This window comes from Betta splendens, chromosome 2, assembly GCF_900634795.4.
Source record: "Betta splendens chromosome 2, fBetSpl5.4, whole genome shotgun sequence".
NCBI classification, from domain to species: Eukaryota; Metazoa; Chordata; class Actinopteri; order Anabantiformes; family Osphronemidae; genus Betta; species Betta splendens.
In genome coordinates, this window is record NC_040882.2 from 3,303,321 (window position 1) to 3,330,985 (window position 27,665).

At 38.2% G+C, this 27,665-nt stretch overlaps 1 protein-coding gene across 4 annotated transcripts in view; it reads left to right on the plus strand.

The window, feature by feature from the left end:
- The window catches only part of agap1 (ArfGAP with GTPase domain, ankyrin repeat and PH domain 1), a 133,353-nt gene extending 107,615 nt beyond the window's left edge, over positions 1-25,738 (plus strand). For all 4 annotated transcript variants that reach the window (XM_029133855.3, XM_029133865.3, XM_029133838.3 and 1 more), the window contains 5 exons: positions 6,514-6,668; positions 7,571-7,661; positions 8,004-8,226; positions 20,899-21,154; positions 21,387-25,738. In XM_029133855.3, the coding sequence (XP_028989688.1) occupies positions 6,514-6,668; positions 7,571-7,661; positions 8,004-8,226; positions 20,899-21,154; positions 21,387-21,596 (935 nt within the window). In that variant the 3' untranslated portion in view covers positions 21,597-25,738. The remainder of the gene's footprint in view (positions 1-6,513; positions 6,669-7,570; positions 7,662-8,003; positions 8,227-20,898; positions 21,155-21,386) is intronic.
- The last annotated feature ends 1,927 nt before the right edge of the window (positions 25,739-27,665 follow it).

Genomic DNA, 27,665 nt, shown 5'->3' on the forward strand with positions numbered 1-27,665 from the left:
GTTTGTGTGTGGACACCATTTCATGTCTCACTGCCTTGAAAACAAGAGTGTATTTTCTGGGTTTGAGGTGGAAGAAGGGCTCTGTTCCTACAATACGTGATCCACTTGCTGTTTCGCCAACCGTAAGTGCATGCTTAATACTTATTTGATTTATGTACTCCAGAAGTTTCTTTGTTTAAAATGTAGCTACCCTCCTGTGTAAGGAATGCTAATGGCTAGTACAGTTAATGCTAACAGCAACAGTGACAGAGAGAGCCAGTGTTGCAAGGTGCTGCCGCGCAATTTGGATGAATGCAAGCCTCTCCAGGGTTTGTCCAGTTTGAATCGTGTGATAAATGATTCCGAGATCATTCATCTCACCTTACATTTTAGCTGCTAGTGCCATGTTAGCCGCTGGCATTGGCAGCTAGCCCTAGCCCTTCACATAACGTTCAGTACAGCTTGGATTGGGCTACAACAGTAACTTGTGAGGGTTACAAGTTGTGTTTCTAATTACTACTTCTAATTACTACCGAGTCAGTTAGCTGTAAATGTGATATTGTTTGTTTATACAGGCATATCCTAGCTACCTAAACGCAAGGAGGTTGCTTCTCAAACTGAGATACCACTGCCTGCTATGGGCACACGGCTACCTAGTAGAACAGTTGTTGCTCATCTCAGGAGCAAAGGTATGTACATTTAACAACATTATCATAATTTGTTGGCCATTAGGGAGTTTTGCTGGACCAGGTCATTAAATGGAGGACCTTGTAAACATCCCTGTCCCACTCACTGGCCTTCTGAGCAGAATTTGCAGCCTGCCAGAAAGGAGGTCATTAATGCCGTGCCAAGATTTAACAAACCAGCACTGTAAAAGCTAAATTGAAAACTTGTTTACTCCCAACACTATTACAACTGATCCAACTACTAACTATAATAGTGATGGTGCATTGGTTGACAATAAAGTTGGCTTTGACAATTGCTGTTTTCCTGAACTCTTTTTTTAATGAGGGGAAAAAGGAAATGTTTTATAATTATTCAGGTATTGCAAAGGAAAAAACATATTTCTACTCAAAACCAGTAATTTAGGTTTTTAACAGGTGGTCTAAATCCAACACACAGCTGCCTTGTCCCTCAGGAAACACTGCCGATGATGACAATTTGGATTCTTTGCCATAGGAAATCCCCAGCACCACCTGACAAAAGATCTGTAGATCTCTAGATACCTACAACGACTTGAAACATATTACTGTGAAATGTATGAAAAATGTGAAATGCAAAAAGAACCACTACATTTTTATTAGTTATTTATTAGCATTTAATATATCATATACATTACTAAAAGCAATGAAAAATATGTTAGGTCAATATGTATTCAGAACCAACGCTATGTTTGTGAATCAGAGTTCCCTGGTAGGTTATGCTGTAGTTAATCTGTAAATAGTAGAATATTCTATAATTGCTTATAAAACCCTAATATACTGATTTATTTCATGCATATGTAATGTCCATAATCTGCCTGATATACTGTATATTAAATGTTTTCTGTAATAATACGCATTTAAACACACTGGCTCCACTCCTGGATCATCAGCCATACAAGACAGTAGGTTTGGCAACTGGTTCAAGCATCTTCAAACCTTATTTTGAAAGTTAACCAGATACACGTTATATTAATAAAATTATTAAACATGTGCAATATCTTTTACAGCAACAGTTGGTTTCAGTCCATGCATCAGTAGGCATTTACTGTTTCCGCACTGGCACCTAATTACAGACAAATACGACGAAATATACAGTAAGCTGCAGCTGAAGATCCCATTATGTAGAAATTATGTTGTCACAGCAGCAGCAAGTAAAAAACACAAAGAAGCTAATATTAGTCAGTCGAGCTATGCTTCCAAACATTTATGTATCGTCATGTTATGAATATTTTGTTGTATTAATTCAGGCTGCATAGGCTATTGGCAACTGTTATTATTAGTGTTAGCATCCGCTAATAAAGTTGCATATTATAAAAATCAATAAATTCAATGAAATTTGAAATTGCAATTGAGACGTACCTTGTGTCAATCCAAGTGTAACCACTTTAACAGCCTCCCCTTCGACCTCAGAGTCAGATTCTGGATCAAACATATGGTTAACCTCCACAACCGGATCAGCTACCCATTTTGGCTGCTAAAATGGATTCAGTGACAGTGACTAATCCGTTAATCCCTGCAGCAGGTCACAGCTACGCACTTCCTCAAAGAGGTGTGGCGATCAACTTGATTGTGACATACCCCTAAGACAGATCGTTCTGGACCAGAGCTTAAAACACACATTTTCAGATGGGCTGTGTGGGCAATCTACAGGGCTTTTTGGCATGAACAGTTACAGATGTGTAACTTACACATCATGTAACACAAAAGTTACAATGTGCCAGTTTACCTGGTCACACCTGCCAGGAATTCTACAAAGCATCCTCTGAGGCTTGTCATCTCTGATTGACTGATCAACACATCACTGAGTTAGAGTATCCAGTCCAAGTATCTTCGTCAGTCTGAGAAAAGTTGGCTATAGGCAACACATTTATCATCCAAGAAAGTTTTACTTTATTTATCTAAATGATAGGCTTTGTTATGTGAAGGATTGGGGAATGAGAATAGTGTATTTTCATCTTCTGAGATTTTTATCTATCCTTCTCAACTATTACAGGGTCATCAAGTTTGTCCTTCATGAAGTACTTATGAGGTGGTCATGATCTTCCTGGGTATAGATAAAATGGTAGCATGATAAATGGGAGACAGATAGTTTCAGATCTCCACCTCTTTTGAGGGTGGCAGGTGTGTCAATTTGTACGTGAGGTTTCCCTCATACCTCTTTCAAACCACTTCTTCACTGTTGAGGATGTGAACCTTGTTAGCTTCAAACGAGTGGCCTTTGTCTTTTATATGAAGATAAACTAATGATCCTGGGCCTGGTGTGTTGTTTCTTCTACGCTGGGCCATCCTCTTGTGTAATGGCTGTTTAGTTTCACCAATGTGTAGCTCTGAGCACTCCCCAAAAAAATATATAAAATAAACTACTTAAACTATGTTGCTCCTCTGTTTTATTGTCTGGTCCTTTAGGTTTCTGTCTTAGTGTATTAGTGGGTTTGAAGTATATAATTCAAACCAGCCGTGGCCAGCTCTTTCTATGGCTCTATCTGTCTAAACCACCAGATTTCCCCCTTTCCATGCCACCAGGTTTCGAACATGTGGATGATGAGCAAGTGGCCTGCAGACCCCTCACCACTGTCAACCACACCAAATCCAGATTGCCACAGTTTGACTAGGACATCCTGTTCAGTCTGTCAGTGGCTCTATTATCTATGTTCTCCCACTCCTTGATCAAGTCCAGGCTAGCACGCGGTAGAGGTCTCTGATAGCCTTTGCCAATGCCCTAGAAGTTTGAGTTTGAGTTCGAGTTCCAGGTCATTCTTCATCTCAGGCACCTCAACTAAAGTTGAGGTCCCATAAATGCAAGATGCTGACCATACCCTGGGTCTGCTAGGTCATGCTGGCAAAGGGCTAGTTTCCCACAATTAACCAAAATCTTCATTCAGATCCCAGCCATTCACGTTTCCTCTTGTTCACCATTGATGGCTGGGTCCTGTCATTCAACAACGCCATCGTGCCTTGGTGCCGTCTTAAGTGGCAAGTAACATTCATTATCTATGGGACTGCCTGTTAAACCACCAGAAGGCATAAGAGCAGCTACAGTAAATAAAAGTACCTTTCCAAAATTGTGGCCAATGTAGGCTATCAAAGAAACTAGTGAGAAGTTTCTTCATTATTTTATCAACAAAATTAACAATGTCAGGCTACAGTATATTCTACTGCCAGTATCCCTGGTCCAGCAGTTATTTCTGTGTGTCTGTCGGATAATTTCAATTCAAACAGCACAGAGTGCACATTACCTTAAATAATAATAATATTTTGTTGGCAAGAGATACTGGGGACTCATTTCTGACGGTGCTTTTAGACCTTCATGCTGCCTTTGATAGGGTGGACCACACTTGTCTCGTCTGGAGCTCTGTGTGTGAATCCAGGTTACTGTCCTCAGCTGGTTCAGGTCATATCTTGGTAATAAAAGCTTTGCTGTTACTGTGACAGTCCAGGCCTTTAGAGGTGCTGTTGTCCTCGTTCTGTCTGGTGTTTGTGGTATGATGTCATGTCTGTTCTGCGTCCTGTCTGTGCCCGGTCTGATTGTGCTAATCACCTACATCTGTTGCCATACCCTCTATTTAAAGCCTCCTCAGTCTTTTCACCTTTGTTGGTCTGTCTTCAATGTTACCCATGGTTTATGTTGCCTATTCCCCGTTTCTCTGAGAGTCTGTATCCTGGTGGTGTCAAAAATTTGTCTGTCCTTTGTTTATGAATGTGGTATTGTCATTGCCTTTGTCATCTGTGTGTTCCCAGCAGTTCCTTGTGTTAAATTTATCCTGCACATTATCCATATCCTGCATTTGCTTCTTGCTTCTTTTGGGGTGTGTCTTAAAGAACCATGTTTTTTTCTACCATTACTACGCTGATAACATACAGATATACTTACCTCTAAAGGCAATGAAAGGCATGTCACTTAAATTTTTGTTTGACTGTCTGAGGGACTTAAAAGCTGGCGCTAACTTTTTTTGCACCTTAACAAAGGCAAATCCGAGTATATTCTGTTTGGGCACCCTGCTACCATAGTGGACTTTGACCAGGGTCTTGGGCCTAGGGCTTCACACCTGAAGACGACAGTAATGGGGTGATGTTTTACAATGACCTGAGATTTGATAAACAGATTAATGCAATCGTGAAGTCAAGCTTTCTCCAGCTAAGGCTTTTAAGCAAGGTCAACTTATTCCTTTTTTTAATGATTTTGAAATCGAAATTCAAGCTTTTATCAGTTCCAGACTTGACGATCGTACAGTATAATGCCCTGTACGCTGGAGTTAATCAGTTAATCACTTGGTTATCTTCAGATGTTTCAAGATGCTGCTACCTGTCTCTTATTTGTTAAAAGTCCTACAGATTGCCCAAACTGCCTGTGTCAAAGTGTGTTTCTTTAGCCCTGTGCTGAAACAAGTGGTTTATGGGTTTGTCACAAATGCCACACCTCATTACTGAAGCGTATATGATGTGATAGGTTTCACACGTCATGGCATCTGTCTTGTTGTCTGGCTAAAGCTAATGTCTAATGGTGAGCTAACAGCTAAAGCCACATACAGGTGACAGCGATGATTGGAGCTCTGTGCCTTAAACCAGTGATCCCCAAGCCCCGAGCCGTAGACCGGTACCGGTCCATAGGGTGAAATGGTACGGGGCGCAAAAGAAATCTTAAGTCACATGATTTCCGTTTTATTTGTTGTGTGATTCGGAATGTTGTTTTGTTTTGGAAGATTATCGGAATCTCTAACATCAGCCTCTAACTCACTCTTGATGCACGTCAAGACGCTTGTCTCTGTCGCGTGTCTTACCTACAACCACTAACTTCTTAAATGGGCTGCTCTTTATTTTGTTGTATATTTCCACCACTGCCAAACGGCTGGTCCGTGAAAATATTGTGTGACATGAAACCAGTCTGTGGCGCAAAACAGGTTAGGGACCTGCCTTATATCATACGATTCGAGCTGAAAAGACCAATACTGTGGTCTTTGAGTCCGGGGTAGCACATTCAAATATGGCAGTAGTTCACTTAGCTCTCTGTGTTGCTATAGCAGTAACTGCACTAGTATATTTAGCTATATTTTAATAGCTTTAAAGTACATATCAACAATCAGTACATGGTTGAAACACCCAATACCAGGCACATACTTACTGTTGGGAAAAGCATCTAGCTGGAACAGCAAACAGCTATGTCTTTGAACACAGTAGCTGCATAATGTCTGTGTGTCACAGACACACTGTGGGGGGTGGTGCTTCAGGTTTTGATTATGACCTTATATAATGTACTGTAATATGGTAACGGAACGCAGACGCAGATGCTCTTCCCCACGATTCGATAAGATAGCAAAAAGTGAAAATTAGGAATTGCACTTCTACCTTATTCACTGGTAAACATGAACCCTATAATCATATTAATCTTCCAGAATGCATAAAAAGTGGATTTCGCACAGGCTGTCTCCCTTAAAACCAGATAGAGAATACTGTATGAAAGATTTTATTTAAGCATTACTAATTTAGCTTTTTTCATTTTCAGCTTTTGTTTTGTCTCTTTATAAATGTGATATTTGAAGAAATATTATAGGTTGCTGCATTAGCGACAATTACCAGTTTAGTGCAGTTAAACTCTTGTGAGAATATACTTGGGTGTAATGTAGTGGGGGTTGAAGTGACTGACCAAATTTTTACCATATAATTTAAAAGACCTTGATTAACTAATTTAAATTCTGGCCAAAAACATTATTTACTGTAAATGGCCAAGGTAAAATGTAACTATGTCTTTGAAACTTTGTAACTTTGTCTTTGAATTGAATAGAGTAAAATTAATTAAAGTTCCTGTAGTAAATCAGTGTTTTGTTTCCAACAGAGCAAGAGGAGAACCTCGAGTTCACGATTGTGTCATTGACGGGACAAACATGGCATTTTGAAGCCACCTCATACGAGGAGCGTGATGCCTGGGTGCAGGTCATCGAGAGCCAGATTCTGGCAAGCCTACAGTCCTGCGAGAGCAGCAAAAACAAGGTAAATATCACAATATAGCCTAAAAGTCTGCTTTGTACTACTTTCAAGCAAGAAATGAAAAACAACAATATTAATAGTATCTTACAAATACACCATTGGCCTCTTTCTATATACACTGTTGATGACAAACATGCGCACTTTCACTCACGTAATTAGAAAATACCAATTACTGTACCTAACATTCAGCCTCAATGTTGCCATTTTCCACCTGCACAGGCGGCTTTGCTCTCAGTCAAGGACCGCTGTGTTTACGCCTCAGGCTCTCAACATTTTATTGTCCCACACTTAAAACACCATCCATCCCTCCCTTCCTCCATTATTAATTTTTTTTCTGCACGTCTGGCTGTGTGTAATTTTTACAATCTGCTACCCCAGATGTAAATGTTTACAGGAATACGCAGAAAATGTTTTCGAGAAAAAATAAATACAAAATGCCACGTCAAGTGTAATTCATTGTATGAATCTCAAAGAGAAAATTATAGATTATTTAGAATGTGAGGGAATGTACTGCACTTTGTATTTGTACAATCAACGAAAGATCCCTTAAAATGTATTAGACAACATGCTAATTACACATGATAGTTAATAGGGACAGTTCATTGAATTGGGTATTAATTTAAAAGTAAAGGTACATTTAAGGAAGCAATGTTTGTCGTAACTCAAGACATATGTAAAAACAATAGTAGATTTTTTTTATATTAATTATTAGGTTTTATTATATAAAATGGACGTTACCAACTGTGTAATAAGACATGATATAAGGAATCCTGTTGGTTGCTGTTATTTTAGGTTCATAACATCAGAAATAGTATTTTCAAATTTGTGATATAAAAACCTTTACTCATTATTGAGCTAACATTAGCTTAAAGGCCTGCTTTAAGCTACATTTTGTTTTGTTTCAGTCTCGTCTGACGAGCCAGACGGAGGCAATGGCTTTGCAGTCAATAAGAAGTGTTCGAGGAAACAGTCAATGTGCTGACTGTGAAACTCAGAGTGAGTATCAACTACCATGGGTATAAAAACAAGAAACGAGATAACAAAACACATTATCTCAGTTGTTGGCCATTGTTTCATCTCTACACATCATCACATCATGTGCTGGTTCAGGTATAATGTGTTTTAGAAAACACATACAGTATACCACACACAATAAAACTATAAAATTGTTGTCTTTTAGTTTTAGTTAAAATAGTGATCTGGCAACAAACATGTTGACAAATTCTAATTATTCAGCTGAAGTGACCTGATGAAGACTAAATAGGGATCACTGTACATAAAAATAATCATATTTACTTGAAAGAATACTGAGTTTGTCTATTACCATGTGTCCTTCAGACCCCAACTGGGCTAGTCTGAACCTTGGAGCCCTGATCTGCATCGAGTGCTCAGGCATTCACAGAAACCTGGGCACTCACCTGTCCAGGGTTCGTTCTCTAGACTTGGATGAGTGGCCACTGGAACTCATCAAAGTCATGTTAGCAATTGGCAATGAGCTTGCCAACAGCGTGTGGGAGGCAAACCCTCAAGGACACCTCAAACCTGGACCAGATGCCACCAGGTAGGAAACAAATACAAGACATGCCTTGGTAGTCAGGAGAAAAAATGAGTTCACTACATACATTTTACTGTATAATAACAATAATAATTAATACTTTTCAAAGTGTTTTACATTAATAGAAAAGAAAAAGCATTATAAGCATTAAGATTATAAGAGTAGCATAATTGCTGTTGTAGTTGCAGTTAGGAAATGAGTACATAGGTCTTTGACTAAATTAAATATGGCTATATCTCTTGGTTAATATATTTACAAATACTCAAATAGTTTCTGAGAGGCATTGAATGAATTGTATAATCATTTTGGCTCATCTAATGAACTGCCAATTGTGTTTGTACCAGTAATGCATACAGGTACTGTTCACAGTCTCCCTGCAGAATCTATAACAAATGCATTGAAATTGCAAAACATTTTGCCACAGTGACACTGAAAACACACACGCACACCCACACACACTCAAACTCTGTCAGAGCACTAATGCTTTTATTCTTGCTCATGTTCCTATTTATTTATTAATCTGAAGCACGTTTCCCCTGAAGAGATTAGAATAGGTCAATATTATCTCAATTACCTTGTGACGCTCCACTGCAGCTCCATCTTGCTCACCCCTCTCTGTCCTGTCAATAGTATTTATCAGTGCATTCCTTAAGTGGCACTGTTTGCCGTTTCCTCTCTCATGAAACCCTCTCTTTCTCTCTGTATCCCCATCATTAGTTTGTCTGACCTGTGTATTCTGTGTTTTACTGTATGTAATATAACTTTTATATTTTGAGCTACAGTATAGATATGGATACACTGGACACCCCAGATTGTTCTCTGTTTTTCTTTTAGTTGAAACCACTTCTCTCAGTCCATCTTTCCATATGCATATCTATTTAATAAGCAGCCATTGACAGGAAATCGTATGCAATATGTCACTTAACACTTAATGTTACTGGTCAATTGTGAGATACTAACAAACATTACAAATAGCAAAATTGTTGCGTTAGAATAATTTCTAGTTTCCTTCAATTAAAATAGTTTAGCTCATTTAGCTCCAGATTTTAATGTTATTCACATTATAAGGAAAGCATGTAAAGTGTGATTCTTTTAATATACAAAACAAACCTTTGTTGACAGAATTAGGAACATCAAAACTTATTGCGCGATACACCTGCAGCACAGATTGCACATATACTGTGTAGTTGCCTTTATAAAAGAGGAGCACACACAGAATATCTAAACACACTGTGAGGTGAGAGAAAAAGCAAAGGGTGGCTTTGTCTAGGTAGCAGGAGGGATGGGAGGGGGAGGGAGGGAGAGAGAGAGTGATGGAGAGAGCGAGTGGGGGCTGATGGATGGAAATGCCCTCCTCTTGTGGTCTCTCAAGTGAGTAATGGAGGCCGAAATTTCATTTTGCAAGTGGCTGATTTAATGATCCAAAAGGTAATTAATGGCCTGATTATCTTAATGTTAAATATGGCCAGCAGCAATTACGCTGACCTCCTGTCTGTCAAGGTCTGGCTTCCCACTTTTGCTTCCCAATTAGGTCCTGTTTAGAGGTTTGGGAGTGGGGGTAGTAGGAGGATGGATTGAATAACAGAAGGAGAAGAAGTGTTAGGAAAAAGAGAAATGGGTTACATCAAAGAAAGGAAGTCAAAAAGATGGGCATGAAGAAAAGAGGAGGACATAGAAAAAGGCAGATGGAAGAAAAACAGTCTAAGGAGGAGAAAGGATGGCTGCCTGGTGCCTCAGCAGGTACAACATCAGCCTGGGATGTGGAACATTCTTAATTCAATCCCCATCTCCTTGAGCAAGACAGTCCACGTTATCCATGTGGCTGCCCAATGCTCCCCTATGGGAATGGGTCAAATGCAGAATGCAATTTCTCTACTGTGGGACTATTTAAATTTTTAAAAATCGTGAGCAATTAAAGAAGACAGACAAAAAGAAAGATAGTTGTAAGAAGGGGGATTACTAAACTCGTTTGTTTCACTCTCGATTTTGATTTGGACAGAATAGTATACTATAAAGCATTATATAATAGCATTACGGTATGTTAAGCAGTATTTTTCGTTCCCCCCATGATGCTGCCCTCCTTCAGTGAGATATGTTGTTGTCTTGTTTATACCCCCTATTCATGCTGCTTTCTGCACATCTGCCTGTGCCGAAGGCTGGTCTAGGCCTTATTAATGTCAGTAAGTTTCACTAAGAAGAGGGAGGGGGTTTTGTCTGCAGTAATTGTTTTAGGGCTGGAACCCATCACTGCAAATACAACTTCTTACCATGCCTGTTCAGCACCACAATGTTTCATCATGAAGAGAAAATACTTGTTGACATGCTCCCTTGCAGTCTAAACGTTTCCATTAACCTCTGGCTACCCGCGGTCAGCCATCATCACCTCATCTGGCATAGTTGCTCGTTGCCACACTGCAGCTGATGCCACCGCTGAAGGGGCTGCTAAGTTCGGGAATGTTGCCCATTGTGTAACACCCATAGGGGCTCACTGGCTCAGCCAGAGCTGCCACTGCATCCTTGTTTTTTGGCACCACAGCTCATTGTTTTAATTATCTGTCGAGGGGTGCATCAACACCAGCACCCAAAGCATGCTCGGACTCTTTTTGACACAACACGTTAGCACGCCCGAGAGGACACCAAGTGACAGTACTGCTAATCTAGCCTCCTGGTCAACGGACTGGGAAGGTGGTTGATGGACATGCATCTCCATAACCTGGATCTTGTGTCTTTCCTCATACTAACTACCCACCTTTTGTTGTAGACTGTCAGCATTGAAAGTAAATTTAGTTTAGGTCTACTCAACAATGTTTTTGAATGTTTGTGTTTGTAAATACCCAAATCTCTTTTCGGTATGAATGTTGCTTAGTTTGATACCATTCCTTTAAACAACATTTGCATAAACAATGAACTTCAACAGAGAGATAATGAATTTTAGCGGTATGTGAATGTAAAAATTATTTTTGTCACCAAATGTCACAAATTTGTAAAAACCTCGTAAATATAGAATAGAGCCTGCTTGAGGCAATGACATTAGCACGAGTCATGTTGGGTGAACAATAGGGGTAGGTAGTGATATGTAGAAAGGTCTGTGCTTCATTTTAATAGGACAGCAGAAAAATGGGCAAGAATAAGAGAGACTAAAGAACGAGTAGTAGGGCTACCTTGGCATCATGCACTTAACAGCAGGCCCCACCTGACGAATGCAGAGCCAGTAATAATTCAGCAGCAGGTCTGTTGGCACTGGGAGTCAGGACAGGGAAAAGAATAAGGGCCTTTTATGGGAACAGATTAGTCTTTTCCCCCCTGTAAGAGAAAGCCAGCACTAACAGATTTAAAATTAGACCACAGGCTTTTAATCTGGACTGGGGTGCAGGTGTGGTAGGCGCCCCAACACCACTGCAGGATTGGGCTCAGGGGACCAGATGGGACAACCGAGAGAAGGATACAGGCAAGGGGCCCCAAATCACAAGATAATTGCCCCCCAGGGTCAAAGACAGCGGATGAGAAGGAGGTGGCAGATCTGCCTGGGATACCATAAAACCCAAACTTGTATCCATCGTGCACACATACACCCCTATCCTCCTGTCCCGATTCTATGATCAACACAAAATTGGACGGGTGTGATTTGAGACAGACATGTGCCACATTAGTGTTGACTGCTGTAGACATGGGAGGAAAAATCTGGTGTTCTTAGTTCATACAGGTAGTAGCTTATGTGTTCATGTGGTTGTATTGTATGTTTGCTGCAGCTATTACCGCACAGTACATTACCAAAACCTCATAATTAAATTGCATTGTTAATTATCACAGTCAGATCTATTGTTATCTATTGTTTTGTTTACCTTTCTGACACACCTACTTGTTCTAGTTTTAGCCGTATTCTTAGAGTTCAAGCAGTTACTGTGGTTCATGCTAGTCTTAATTTACATAAATTATTAATTGTGTGTTTTAGTATGTTTTAGGTGTGGTAATTATTTTTATCGAGTAAGAAAAACATCAAGGCATTTCACAAATAATTTTAGGGATGAAGAGCCCCAACTGTGTAACAGGGCATTGATTTGGATTTTAGGAACTGAGTTTGAATTATATTCATTACAAGGAAATGGGCCATTCTGCCACCACTTTATATTTCTTTTTACAGTTTTTCATCATTTCTATAACTATTTCATATTGCTGGCATTAGCTCAGGCCTGTTTCCAGTCAGGCCAGAGGTGGTGTGGTTCAGGGGCCTGGATTAGGGGAATTGTTAGTCTGCTTTTGTTGTTGATATGCTGATATTGTCTTCCTGGCGTCATTCCTCTAGCATCTTCAGTATCCACTGGAGTAGCTAGCATCTGAGGTAAGACTAGGGAGTGAGATCTACAGAAAGAATGCTGCATCTGCAGCAGTAATACAGTCACTGTAATCGATACTCCGATACTAAACAAAGTGGCCAAAATGAGGCTGCTTGTTTCATCCTGAGTGTCAGGATAATATCCTCTGTCATTTCTGAGTTCTGCGTAATGCTGATGTGAAGTTTTTGACTTCTTTTTCCAGCATCTGACATGATTCTTCTGACTCCAAACTTTTTTTTTTTTATTTATCTTGGCAGAGTATGCAGCAGTGTGTCTAAAGACTATTACTATTGTAAATAACAAAATCGTTACTGTTAAAAAAAAAGAAGAACTATGAGTCAGCCCATGACTATTTGTGTTGGATTAGTGTGTGTGTGTATGCGCGCGTGTTGTTGCCTGTGATCCTGTGTGCAGATTGAGTCAAGCTCCATTTAATCTGCGGCGGTTAACTAGCTGATCCCGCCTGCCATCATCTCTCTACTATTATCTGCAGTCCCTGCTGATTTGACTTGAGGCCACGGCCTGCATTTTAAACAGCACACACATATAAAAGAGGAAAGCCTCCTGACAGGCAGGGCCAGCGCAAACGCTGAAAAATAATTGGCTACTACATTCTAATTCATCTGTAAAAGGGAGACCTTGATTAAATTAGTCCTAATAGACAATATTTTGTACATGACTGCCTTGCCGCTGTCCATAACGGTGTCTCCCAACTCGCCTAACAAGCCCTCCAATTCACTATTGACATTAAGCTGCCTGACATGAGCCAATCACTAGGCCATTCATTGTTTGTCATCGTGAGGTTATGCTAATGCGAGCTAAAAGCAAACTAACTAAATGCACATTCTTTATGCCTGAATCATCAGATTAACCTTGCCATCCTTCCCCCTTCTTTCCTTTATGTTAATGATGAATAAATAAATAATTGGACATGCGTGACACTGTCCAGCCTCTCCCAGTCGCCAGCCTCGATCTGCTCATCCCTGCCATGAGCAAATCTAATCTGTACGCCAACAGTAAAAGTTTGACCCCTACTTCCCACCCTTTGGCTAATTGGCTCAGTTGTCCAATTGCTCATACAATAAAAAAATAGATAAAAAGAGTAAAGAAATTCAGTCGTCCTCCTGTTTGGTTGTAATGTGTTTAGATTAATTGGATTCACAGCAAGTATTAGCCAGCTAGTAAACAGTGGAAACCTTTGTCCAACGATAGACATTTTAGAACCATTGACCTCAGTTTATTCCTGATAATTAACCCTAAACACAGTATAGAGCATTAAAATGAGCTTAGGAAGGATTAATTTGTATATGTCTAGGCAATGTTTACTACAGCTGCTAAGGAAAAAATGTGTACATACAAAAATGTAGGTACTCCTTTAAACTGTAATTTGTAACACATCATAGTGCAAGTTTATTAATATACAGTAGGTGTCTCTGTCTGTCATGGCTTTAAAAAATCATTTTGCCAACATGTTATCAGGTGAGTTTATTGTTTGTTGTTTGTATTGTAGTTTATTTATTGTTTATTGAGTTGAAGGTAAATATAAATTGCTGAAATTTTTGGCTGTATTCTTGAAGTGAATGAAAGTGCACAGTAAATGCTTCTTCAAAAAGATATTTCTTTAGCTTCAAAGTATGCAAATTAAAATGATCCTGTTTACTTCTTAACTGAACATTCTTTTTTAGGTCCAGAAAACCCCTTACATTTCATTAATTCTACTTGTACACTCATCTGCATCCTAACTTACCAAGAAATGTAAATGGCCTCGCCAGCCACAGGGTCTTGGTCTCTAGGATCATCACTGTCTTGGTTGTAACAGGAATCCCTAAGAACCCCCAGGAAGTTTTTTTTATTGATTCATTTCCAAGATTTTTGTTGGAGGAAAGGACATTTATTTATTGTCTATCTATCATACTTCTATGATTATGAATTCTGTAAAATGCTTTAGACCAGAGACAACAAGATGTAAACTTATGTACCTTATATTTATATTTATATGTTAAATATTATTTGTATTTGCTGAGAGTAATTTAAATGACCATCTTTGTTGCTGAATTAGTTTGCCTAATCAACAAATAATTGCTATGAGCATGGAGTATTTAAAAGGACATTTTAGTTCATGTGTCTCTTGATGTGCTTGATGGCCATGAGGTAAAGCATACTGTACCTACTTCTGGCTTTGCGCAAATCAACCATGTTTAATTAACTTAAAAAAATTGTTCTTCATTTTCTAAAACAAGCCACTTTGTTCCTATATTCCTTATGATACCTGACTCAAAATGTAGATGGTTAATTATTAATTTATCTGAATGTGACTTCAGAGCTGTAGTTTCTCTAATTTATCTTTAAATTGCTTAAAGATTTTAGAATACTGAAGATGGGGCCGACTGCTCAACTTCCCAACTGCCCATTTCTCCTTCTTTCCCAGTCCTTATCCACACATTGGCATTGTGTCTTTCTTTTTCTATATCTGTCTAAATTCTTTCCTCCATCTTTATCGTATCTGCTCTATTCTCATTGCTGATGTCAGTTCAACCTACCTCCCCTGCTTATTTTCACCAAGATCTTTCTCACCCCAGCACTATTTAATTGTATGTGTCTATCCAAAGGCAGCTAATGGCCTGCTAAGTAAGGCTAATTTCAAAAGCTAGGGCTGATTTCAGCTTTTTCTCTGCTTATTTTTATTTCTTTTTTCTTTTCTGCTGTAAGGTTACAGAAAAACAAGTCCTGAATGTTTTCTAGATTCACTTTCCAACAGAAAAAGCAGTACATTTTGCCTCTCACCTTGTTAGAAAGGCCACATGTGATGATTTATCTTAAATGCACATTAGGTTGGGCACTTAGCTGATGCTCTTTATCTATTAATCTATTAATCAGGGGACTAATTAGAGGAGAAGAGAAGCCACTGACACCATGTCACCACCTTTTCCCACTGCTTGTTACCTTAGAAACACACATGCACAGACATGCACACCATCATGCAGGTTATAGCCTTTTACAACAGCATGTTGGATAATACACCTCCACTTGTGGTAGTAGGATGAGGGAAACTGAAACTTCTTCTGAACTGTGTTTTTTTAGCCTGCTGCCAAATGTATACGTCACTTTTCATGATTTTAGTATTGGTAGACTACTAAAATACCTTATTATAGAACAAAAACTGGGGGGTCTTCTGAAAAATGGCATAGCTACTGTGATCTGTTTCCATTTGTCTCGCGTTTTTACTGCCTTTGTGGTTTTTTTTTTTGGTCTTTTTGTCTTTTTGGTCTGTAGGTGGTGATTGGCTCCCGCTCTTACTGTAGCCCTAAAATGCTGTAGTTAAAGGAAAACTTTACTGATTTTAAATGGGGGTTGACCAAAACAATTTCAGGTAGTATTTACGAATGAAGGGACAGTCAGATTTCTTCATCATCTATGCAGACAAGCTATCATTTTTTCCTCCAGTAAGCTTCCATGGCAGATGGTGTGCCATGGGCTCAGAAACTACAACTGGTGCTTTCTGGTTGTACCTGCTCAAGCAATGGTCAGGTTAAGAGAGGGGCGGAGCGGACAGAGAGGGGGGCAACTGCTCTGTCCGCCATTGTTTTTCCTTGCATATGCGTACAGTACTAATATTCAATGGACGAATGTCCTGCTGTAGATTATTTAGAAGACAGCGAGTTCTACAGCACAGTCTGTTATTCGTGGTTGTATGAGTTGTATGAGCCAGAGTACAGCGCTGATGAGTTACGCTGTATGGAGGAGTACGAAGCTGCCCGCAGCAGAGAGCAGGCATCTGGCAGAGCCAAAGGCCGGCATCCTGCAACAGTCTGCCAGATGCATTGTGTCTCTGTTTCGATAGAAGCACAACTGAATAAACTGAATAGCCCAGCTGCAATCAGTGTACCGATGCCAGCTGAAGTTGCAGATTCTAACAGACAAACGTTCAGACATTACTTTACATTATTAACAAAAGGTGTGCTTGAATAAAGACATAATTTCTAAGTCGTTTAGCAACCTTTTATTTTGAATCAAAGCAGACAGTTGTTAGAAAGCCACAGATTCTTCATTTAGCCAAACCCTTTTCTTTTCTTCATCTGCCGTTAGTGGCTGGAAAAACAAGACTGTTGTCCCTTCCCGGACGATATTGCCTACAAAAGGATGAAATTAATTATTATTATTATTATTCATTTTTATATCTTAATTATAATAGTTTATTTTCTTCTGTACATTTTCTGCACTGAACTAGTCCTGCAAACTTTCAGCTACAGAAACCATTCAACTATCAAAATGTCCAGCAAGTGTGCTCCCAGTTATCTTATTCATATCTTTCATATTTTTCAAGTTATTAAGCTTTTTTTCAACTTTTTTTCTCATTGAAATGAATGGAAAACCATTTTCAAATACTACTCAGCTTTGTCTTCTTTCGACTTAACTACTTAAGCATAGTTTAAGCTACAGACAGAATTTAAACTACATAACTGTCTTCAACTAATAACCTTTAACTCTTATTTCCAGCTTTTTAATATAGTTTCTGGTTTATAGCAGTTTAAGCATAGGGTGGTTTTTGAGGAATTCTGAGCTTTTCCATTAGTGTGTATTGCTTGAGCTGAAGTGCGTGATGTCACAGCTAAAGTGTGAGGACACACTTTTGTGAGCCAGAACCTTTCTCTTTAACTTGTCGCTACAGCCACAGTTTTCACTCTATGAACATCATTTTTCCACTTGTTCATAGCGCCGAATGTAAAAGGAGCACCTATACTTAGTTTTCTCACATTTAACTAAATGACACATGTTTTCTCACATTTCGTTAAATGTGCAAAAGTCTAAATGTAAATATTAAATAATAATAATTAATAATTTTCAACAAAAAAAAAATTCCCACTCCCATATCCTGTGTTCATCTTCATATTTTCATTTTGCTGTGCATTTGATCCCTGCCATTTTGAGAGCGAACTTGACACAAATGTTTTACTTAAATGATGTTTCCCCTACTGGGAAACGTTCCAGTGTTTTCATCTCCTGCACATTTGCATAGACAAACAACACACGAACAACACAAAACAAAACATGCACACACAAAAACACAAACTTTGATATCAATGTAAGAGCTGCATGAAACCAATCAAAAAGCCACATGTGGCTCAAAAGCCGCAGGTTGGCCACCCCTGATTTAGTGCATGGATCCCTAAGATCTACTGTTCATCTGTGGCAGACACTTATAGTATTTAGTATATTGGCATTTACAAGGTATGGCAGTTTGAAAGGCATAAGACACTCCCCCATGCTGCTGTAAAACAATGAATGAGTTGATGGTCTATGTAAGTCTTTGATAGTGTAGCGCTTAACATGCACGGTCTAAAACTTTTAGTCCCGAATTCGAGTCACATTTTTTTCAATTTATGAAAAAAAGCAATGTTGGTATCTTACTATCATTTTGCCAACAAGACAATATCACATGACTAATAGATCTTTCGTGCTGTGTTAGGAAATATGTTAGTATCTAAAGTAAAGGGAAAGACAGAGTTTCTGTTGGAGCTGGCTTTTCTGTGGGCCATAAATCTAACATTTCTTGGTCATCTTCAGCTGGTTCAAAATGCCCGTGCGCATCTCTTAACGAATACATGAAAGTTTGACTACATAGAATTGATTTTAAGTTATCGACCTTTGTTTTTAAGGCTTTTAACAGACTCACTCCACACTTCCTAGCTTATAATACTGTACTTAGTAGAGTCTGATACTCTCTTTTTTTATCATGGCTTTGATGCCTTTGGTGTTTTTAATTCATGTGATTCTCCTTTTATCTATTTTACTATATCTCATTTATGTAAAGTACTTTGGTCAACAAGATAGTGTTTTTAAAGTTCTATGTAAATAAACTTCTACCAACTGAGCTACCAGGCCAGTAATAATGATAAACTGAATTTTAAACAGACCTAGAGAAAATATTTATTAAATATATATTTTATAATATTTATAATGCATAGGAGCTGCACAAAGATAATTATATATGAAGAAATGGTCAATGCCACTTTAGTTGTCTCATTTAATTATTTTGACAATTCACTTGCTGTAAGCCTGAAGGTGTTTGTGCCTTTATTCCTTTGCTTATGGATTGTGGATAGATGACCTAGTAACACACTGAACAGAGTAGGGTAGGTGTCAGCTGGTGGGACGTCCAATAAGGGTCAGTCAGTTGGGAAAACCACCCCCTGGCTTTGGATAGACAGGAAACTCTGTGTATGTAAACACAGCTGGAGAAAAATAGAGAAAACAGATACTACGTACACACAGCAAACACACAGAAATACAATACAACCAGTCCTGAGTACAAACAACAGACAGGAAATCACAGGGGCCCAGTGGGCCCAGTTAGGCTCCCCGAGTAACTAAAAAAAATCCCATTATGCTCCACTGTTTCCAGCAGCAACCAAGAGTTGACAGTGAAACACAACCTCTGATGAAGCTGTCAGTCAACCATTAATTATCGCTCCTATGCAGGTCATTTGTCCCCAGCATTTGTCATGAAATAACAGTAAAAAAAGAAGCTTCAATATGTATGAAGCAGAAATAAACTTATGATGAATAAATAATTTTTTTAAAATATTATTTTAGGTTTTTTTGATCCACTTTTTATCTAGTGTCATGTTGATTAAATAATTAAAAATATATATGAAGCTAAAGCCTGAAACATGTTTTTCAAGTTATTTTATTTGAAGTGCAAGAATGAGTTGATGTATAAAATAGAGTTTATACATTTCATACATCCCTTACTCCACTGAACTCCTGTTGACATCTGATGCTTGTGTATTTTGCTTCTGCACTGGGCCTCATGTTTAATTATCTATCCTGGTACTGGAGCACAACGCTTTATCTAACGGGAGCTCTAAGGGGACATGCAACCAAAATATTGGAACTCATTAGCTTGTGATTATGGAGAGTCACTGCTTTTGAACATAAACAACAACACATGGACACATGAAAACAGCATAAAGCATCACCAAAAAATAACCCATTTGGCTTTTAGTATTTAGCTGTTAAAGTGTAGCCCTTAACATCTCTTAAACGCAACCATTTTGCCAGGCCCTTAGCAACTCCAGCAGAAGACGAAGGCATGCGTTTCCTGGGTCCAATGGCCTCACATTTCCTCTCCGTCCTCTGGACAGAAGGCCAGAGCCCCGCTGAGCATGCACACACACAAACAGACACACACTGGGCAACACCTCCAAGCTTTGTCTGGGGGCTGTCGGCCGTAGTTTTGTGCCCAGCCTCCCCACTCTTACTGTGCTAAGGCAGGAAGGAAAAAGCCCCCAGTACATTCCGTGATGCTAGCTGCTGCTGCCCTACCCACCCCCTGAAACACATACACTGATCTCCAGGAAGAGAGTTAATGAGATTCTGCCAGGTTCCCACACTAACCAAAATCTTTTTTACTGCTTTAATGTCTTTTATTTTTCCTCTGTCTCATCCTCCTTTACCACAGTTCAGTCTCTTATCACACTTTTTCGGAAACACCATCATTTACTGTAAACCTAGAAGGGAATTTTGTCCTGATATCAGCTTGATTTTGACACATTTCTCGTTTAGCTGTAACTGAAACATTACTGAATTTAAAAATGTCTTTAAATCTTTAAAATCTGTCTTTAATCTTTAAAACCGGACAAGGGCCTCCAGTAATAAAGGTAATTACCCAATTAAAGTGCAAATAGCTAAAAAGTTCTGAATGAGTGCTGCAAATGTACTTTTCAACCCGGGTACAGTATAGGCTTCTACACAGTTGTGTTTCACACATATCTAGATAAACACAGAAATATTTTATAGTGCAAACATCAACCAGTCAAAATCTACTGTTGTTACTCCTCCATTTCCTCCCTACTCTCACCTCTTAAGGAGGTGTTTTTATTTCATTAAAGAGAGGGGAAAGGCGGCGCACAGCTCACTATCTTTTTCCTCTCCACATCCTCCTCCTTCTCCTAAACCTGAGCTAATCCCAGTATGCTGAATGAGCTGCTGTTGACATTAATGGTTTTGTGCAGAGATTAGAGCAATCGGAGCTGTGGATTGGACAGATTAGCAGTTAATGACACTCGAATGGTGAACAATGTGTCCATGTCCTTTTATTCTTTCACTTTGTCCTTCTGTCCCTAACTATGTCTTATTTTACTGCAGACCTTTTTTTAATTTCAGTATTACAGTAAGGTTTTTGTTGCTTTTAGTAGTACTAGTAGTCAAAATATATTCTGCATGATAGTAAGTTTCACCCTTACATTACAAACCAAAACATCAATAATGTGATTATTTTTTGTTTGGTTAAGTTAAAATGATTAATTTCTTTAAACTCTGTCTTCTGTGCTTTATCTGTCAGGGAGGAAAGGGAGCGTTGGATTCGGGCAAAATACGAGCAGCGCTTGTTTCTGGCATCACTGCCCTGCACTGAACTCTCTCTGGGTCAGCAGCTGCTGAGAGCGACGGCTGAGGAGGACCTTCGTGCCGTCATCCTGTTCCTTGCACATGGAGCCCGACAACAGGTCAATGAGACCTGTGGACAAGGAGATGGACGCAACGCACTGCACCTGGCTAGCTGCAAAGGCAATGTGGTCGTCACACAACTTCTTATCTGGGTAAAAATAAAAAAAGAATTAGATTAAGATTTAACCAAGTTGTAACTTGCATTTTGTTGTTTCAGAATTTTAGGTGGTAGGTTTTAGGACAGCGTTTTTGACACATTTGCCTGCGTTACAACATTAACGTTAGCCGAATTAGGCATCTAAGAACCCAATGAGAAAAAAAATTAATCTGTATTTTGCTCTAACCTAATGACATTTTTTGTTTCTCTCTTTCTTTCTCTGTTAGTACGGTGTGGATCTGATGGTAAGAGATGTCCATGGCAACAGTGCAATGGCATATGCTCGGCAGGCCAACAGTCAGGAATGTGTGGACATGTTGGCTCAGTATGGGTTGTCAGACGAGCGCTTCCCACTCATGGCCACGCCAAACCTGTCGCGCCGCAACACCAACCGTAACAACAGCTGCAGCAGCACTGGGAGCACGCCATTCATATGACTCTAATCAAAAACACTCTAATAGGCCCCAATTTGGGAGAATCCTCATCACCTATTTTAGGACCCACTACCTGCCCACCACTGCTGCTGATAGATCTTTAAGGCTGAATAAAAAACTGATCATATAGGTTAGTGGTGACACTGGGTCTGTTTGGGAGAACATGAAACCTAAAGAATGTATGGTCCACAACCCTTGAGCTAAGTGGTGTCGAGCTCAAAAGATGTTGCCTGTCATTTTTGAGCTTCATGTTTTTGTCATCATCAAATCATCACAGACATCATGACATATTTACTGATTTTACTCTACTTGGCTAGTCTACACTCAAACTTTAGACTGAAACAGACTTATAAAACCTCACCAGCATTACTTTGTTTTTACATGACAAACCTTTTACACCCTCTTTCCCAGCAAAAGCTATCTTCCCTTTTTAATGTTTTAATTTAAAGCATTTTTACTGTATTATGTATGTTGTGTATCTGTGTGTGCATTGCTGGACCAGTGGTTGGAACTGTCAACATGGAAAAGGCTACTTTTCAGGCTCAGGGACCGGAAACTGTCAATCATAATAGCCCATTGTCTTTTCCAGCAATTGGGTCTTTAAACTGGGATTTCTGCACTTTTTTTTTGAACTATTGTTTATTCCCAAAAATTTAAAACTTTAAAAGGGAAAATATGTGTCTTGTCCCAGATTTTATTTACTGTCCAGTCTTCACATGAAAGTTTAACATTAATGACAAAAAAGCTGTTTTGTGAACCTCTTCTCTGTATATTGGTTTGAGCATTGCCACAAACTTTACCATGTCTTTTTAAAACATACCTTTCTAAATTTACTGAATTAAGCGCATATCTAAAAAATTTGATGTAAATCTAGACTGTACAGTGCTTAATTTAAACTGTGCCTGAAGGTAAATTTATTGATTTTATTGAGTTATTGACATATTAAAATGGAATTGTGTAAGTTGAGTCATGGCATCTAGATCTTTTTCTGGCATTCCAGCCCACCCCCCCAAAAAAACCTTTCACATTTCATTCACAATGTAATCGGTAGAAAAGGTTACAGTGCATCTCTACAGTATCTACTCTCAGGTGATGAACTGATAAAGTTACATGGATAGGTAGAAAATGTTTTTACCTGGAAGAACGAAGCCCAGATGTCATGACTCAACTTCAGTAAACCTGAACTGGATTACTGAGAGTCTTCGCTGACATATTAAAGTGGAATCACAAATCAACTAAGATGCAATAGTCGTATGGAGTGAAAAGGGAATCCTGTGAATATAAAGGGAATCCATCTGCTTTTTTTCCAGGTATTTTTATTTGTCCACACAGTCTAGAGGACCTGAACAAAGAAAGTCTTCATAGAAAATCATAAAAATGTAGTCTGAAAAAATTTTAATATGATGGAAGTCTAACACAAGTCCATACTTGGTTGGAAAAATAATGATTCTCTGTATAAATGGTAATATTTAATGTTTTTTGAATGAGCAAGTTCTATCTGGTCACCCTCTTATGCAGTCTGACAGTCTCCTGAGCTGTTTAGCAAATCACTATAAAGGGCTGCTTTTTCTTCTGTGGTCTGGAGACCTTTTTATTGTAAATAATTTCCTTCCTCTCTTTGACTTTTTTCTGTGAAAGATTCCTCCAATCTGAATGTTGTGTGATTTGGGTCAGTGCAGCACTAATCTGGCCAAGGCAGGAAGTTTTTAATCAGGATTTCTAACCAATAGTCCACAGTCTGAAATGATCAAACCTACCAAAAGACTGCCACATAAAACTGAAATAACATAATGGAGGTAATGTGGTATGTTCACATTGACATAGCTATAAGTCCAGCTTACTCAGAAGTGGAAAGTTTTTGTGGATAGAAAAAAAAAATCAATGGCGGATGACGACTTGACACAAACCTCTCAGCTAAATTTTATGCATTCTTCGGGTTTCATAAGGCAGCAAAAAGTTTGGGAGCCAGTGATCTAGAGATTTACTTGAATAGAATAATAAATGCAGCAAGTTCATTTTAAATGTAGGCTAATTTTTAAAGTATAGACCTCTGTCTGGTGACCTCATTGTAGAATTCGTAGTCTGTATGCTTGTTGAAGTTTAACATATTTAACACAAATGTCGAGTAGATCTTAACCTGTGTATTCAAGCAATACTCATACACATTAAGCTCATGACATTAACTAACATTTCTACAACATTTCCGTAAACCTACAAACATGTTTGTAGAAAAATGAGCTAAACACTTTAAGTCATAAACCAATATTTCTTCTTCTTTGTATTTTTCCACGTTTGTCTTCGCAGACACCGAACCTTCTAGTTTTGTCCAATCCTTTGTGTATAGGCCACAGTACTGTCCCTCAGGTCATTTAAAGGTGTCTATCTAAATACTTTACTGCAACTTGTGTTTTTAAATATTTCATTATATGTTCTACAGTATATCTGAGTCGTCATGTATTTGTTCTGCACTGGAGCAGCAGGATGAGGAAAGGACATCCTTTAATTTAAGATGAAAGGGCACAAAGTTTAGTTTGTCTTGTCTTGGTTTTCTACACTACAGTTTTATTAAAACTGAAATTGCTTGTTTATTTTGATGGCCTTCAACAGTACCAATATAGGAGAAAATACAAAAATATTTGTGCTATTTTACTGCGCCTACATTTTGAACTCCTTTGGAAACCAAAGTCCATTTATTTGGTTCCTAGGTTTAGAGAAAGCACTAAAACATCAGTGACAGCACTGACCAAATTGCAGCTTTCTTAGTAAAATTTAAGTTGAGTTAAGTTTAACTTTTTTTTTATTCTGAGACTAAACTGAATGTAAATTTTTGAGTTGTTTTTAAAAGGTTTATAGTTTATTTAGTTTATATCATTTATTTAAGTTGATTAAATTAAACTAAAACTGTTCCAACATCAAATTGTAAATGTTTATAGACATAGACCCTTAAAGCAGCAATGACATCATTACAGCTTGCCAGCAAAGTTTCAACACTAATAAATACATTTCTGTTTTTTTTTTTTTCTTAAGATATCAACATGAAAAGCTAGTAAGGAAATTTATAATAGAAACATTCTTTCAAATTCCACACCTAGAAGTCATGGCTAAACTCAGCTAGCATTACCTTTTAACTTCCTTTCTTCATTCAGTCAGTGAAGTTCTCAGTTTTAACAGGTTCAACATCTCTATTATAAGTACATAAACGTAGAGAAATCTGCCTTTAACTGTAGATGCCCTTCATTTATCACTGAAGCTAACTGTGGCTAGCATTCAACCTTAAAAAACTCATTTCACTAAGCTAATGTACATTGTCATATATTAAAGACCTTCAATATGTTTTGTTTTCACAGTTTTAATTTTCTCATCTATTTACTAGCAGCTACAAACCATTTTCTGTTTGCAGATTTGTGCGATTGTGTATTAATAGTGTTGGACCATATCGGGACACCAGAGTTTGTGATTTTTAAGCTGCTTAAAGCAGCAGAGTAAAGCTTGGCAAGATTTGGGTGATGCAAAACATGTTGCCAGAATCCTGTGAACCTCCAGTTTCCACTTGGTATCAACTAGTTGAAGGGCAACAGTTTGTAGCAGTGCAGTGTATTTTATAGTGCTGTGAGCTAAAATCAAATCAAAATCTGAATGATGCTTTAGTACCTACATTGTAACTTAATATCTGCCACCCTCTGCATTAATTTACTTGTACATAAACTTCAAACAACAACATATACGTAAATACAAACTTGGTAAGGTCAATATGGTTGCTACCTCATGCAACCTTGAGCCAAACGAGGGCTGACTGAACATTATTTATAAATGCACCTAGGAAGACTTTCACTTCAAAATATTTTCACCAAGGTATTGAGACTGTCTCTCAAGAGAGATAGTCTTTCACTCAGAGTATCCTGGTTAATAGCGCTAACTGGGGCGTTTCTTCTTGCCAATCCATCCATGTCTTATTATTACTATTATGTTTAATCTGTCAGACACGTAATTCTTATTGTCATTGTTATTCTAATTATTACCATTGCTATTGTTATTGTTAATGAGTATTTGTTGCCTGTACAGTACCATTGTTGAAAAACCTAATACAGAGTCTTCTACTGTAACCTATCTCTTTTCAATAAAGACAAGAATGATGGCAACATTCAGATTTGTAGTGAAACATTATATCAGCTGACAATTCTGAAAAATAACTAAATAATTATTTTGTGTGGTTAATGTTTGCCATTCATCCAGGTCCTGTTTATGACAAAGGTAATGCTCAGTCGCAACTGGACCCAGAATGCTTCTTCAGTTCTGACTGACTGGCTGCTGTTGCAGTACATTGTTGATACTAATAATCATCCCTGCTTGTATGTTTATATATATGCTGTATAGGGGGAAAAGGAGAAATTACTTAAGATTTACATCATAAAATCATGAAATTTTGATTTTGAATATGCAAAAGAGTGACATTTAAGAATATATATAATTGAGTAGGAATTTGCAATGAAATAATTGCCTCCTACAGACTCCTACTGCAATCGCTTATATTTTGAATCTTTTAGAGGATACATTGCAGAAGCAAAAAAGAAAGGTGGTGATTCGTATTTTGGCATCAACAGGATCACTGTGGATTAATCAGTAGGACTCCATCTGAAGCTTTGGCAGGCTCCTGTTAATTTAGAGAGAGAGGAGTAGGATGGGGACGGGCGAAGCTATAATCTGCAGAGACGAGCCCCAACCTCAGATGATCCCCCTGGTATCATTTATCAGCCCACCATGACGGCCTACGTTGATTACAATTTGCAAGAAAATTCATTAGAGGCACACTCTCTTCACTTCAGGCAGGTTAGACTCACCAAATTTAGATCTTCTTCACCTTCATATGTGCCTTAAACAATAAAATCATGTTAAATCAAGAGCCTAAAAAGTTGCCCTCGAGCCGCCTAACAGAAAGTCAAATTCATGGGCAATAATCCTCTACAAATCATAGTGTTTAAAGAGGAGCCTCCTTAATCTGTTTTGTGGTTCAAACTCTCAAAATACACATTCATACATTACCAATCATAAGATTTAATTACTTTTAAATCGCAGACAATTTGCTATACACCAAATCCAACAAAACTAGGGTTTTTGATAAATGTGCAAACATATGCTGATATAATGACTAAACCATTTATGGGAATGGAAACTGTAAACACTGTTTTATGGATGGTTCTTTTTGTGATTAGCTGATTTGTCTGTCTATTTGATTATTAGTGAAAAGTGCAGGTGAACTTGCTTTAAACGTATATAATCAACAAAGAAAAGGCAAAATTTTCGCATTGGTGGCAAAATGTCAACTTTTTTGCCATTTCATGTTCAGGTAATATATTCACCCGAATAAAACTTTGAGTTTGCAATATAATTATTTCAGAAATGAAGTTCAATTTAAACTCCGTTGCCATGACAACACGACGTTTGCGCGTGCTTTGTTTATCAGTCCATGTTTGTCCAAGTGACCGCTGAGGCTTTGATGGCTTTTTGCGTTAAGGTAAAGTTTTGCTCTTACTGTATACTTATCTTTGAATTTAAAAATTCAACTCCCCGTGAATCAACTTTTGCACAAACGGGACCATAATTAGCACTGGTTCTTGTTTAAGATAGATGGAGCAGGTCATCAACCAAACACTGAAAATACAAAATTGAAAAGTTAAGAAATAAAAAAAACGATATATGGCGAGTTGATTGACAGCAGATTTGGTCATCAAAGATATATGCCATATTTTTCAGCCCGAATCTGAACAGAAATTAAGACAGAATTAAAGTGACTGTGACATTGAAACTGAAATATTATCCAATTTGTGATGTAAAACCCCGTAGAATCGCAATTTCGTCTTTTGTTAGTATTCAAATGGTATATTACCCAATAGTTCAAAGCGTGATTTATAAGATATACTAAATTCACTTGGAATAATGGTTATCAGCAGACTGAATAAACTGACAGGTCGTAAATCCAGAACATGAATGGAGACAGTGTAGCTGTAAACATCTGTTCACAGTTCATCTTTTAATTCACATTTGTATATATTTTTTACTTCATAAGTCAGGAAA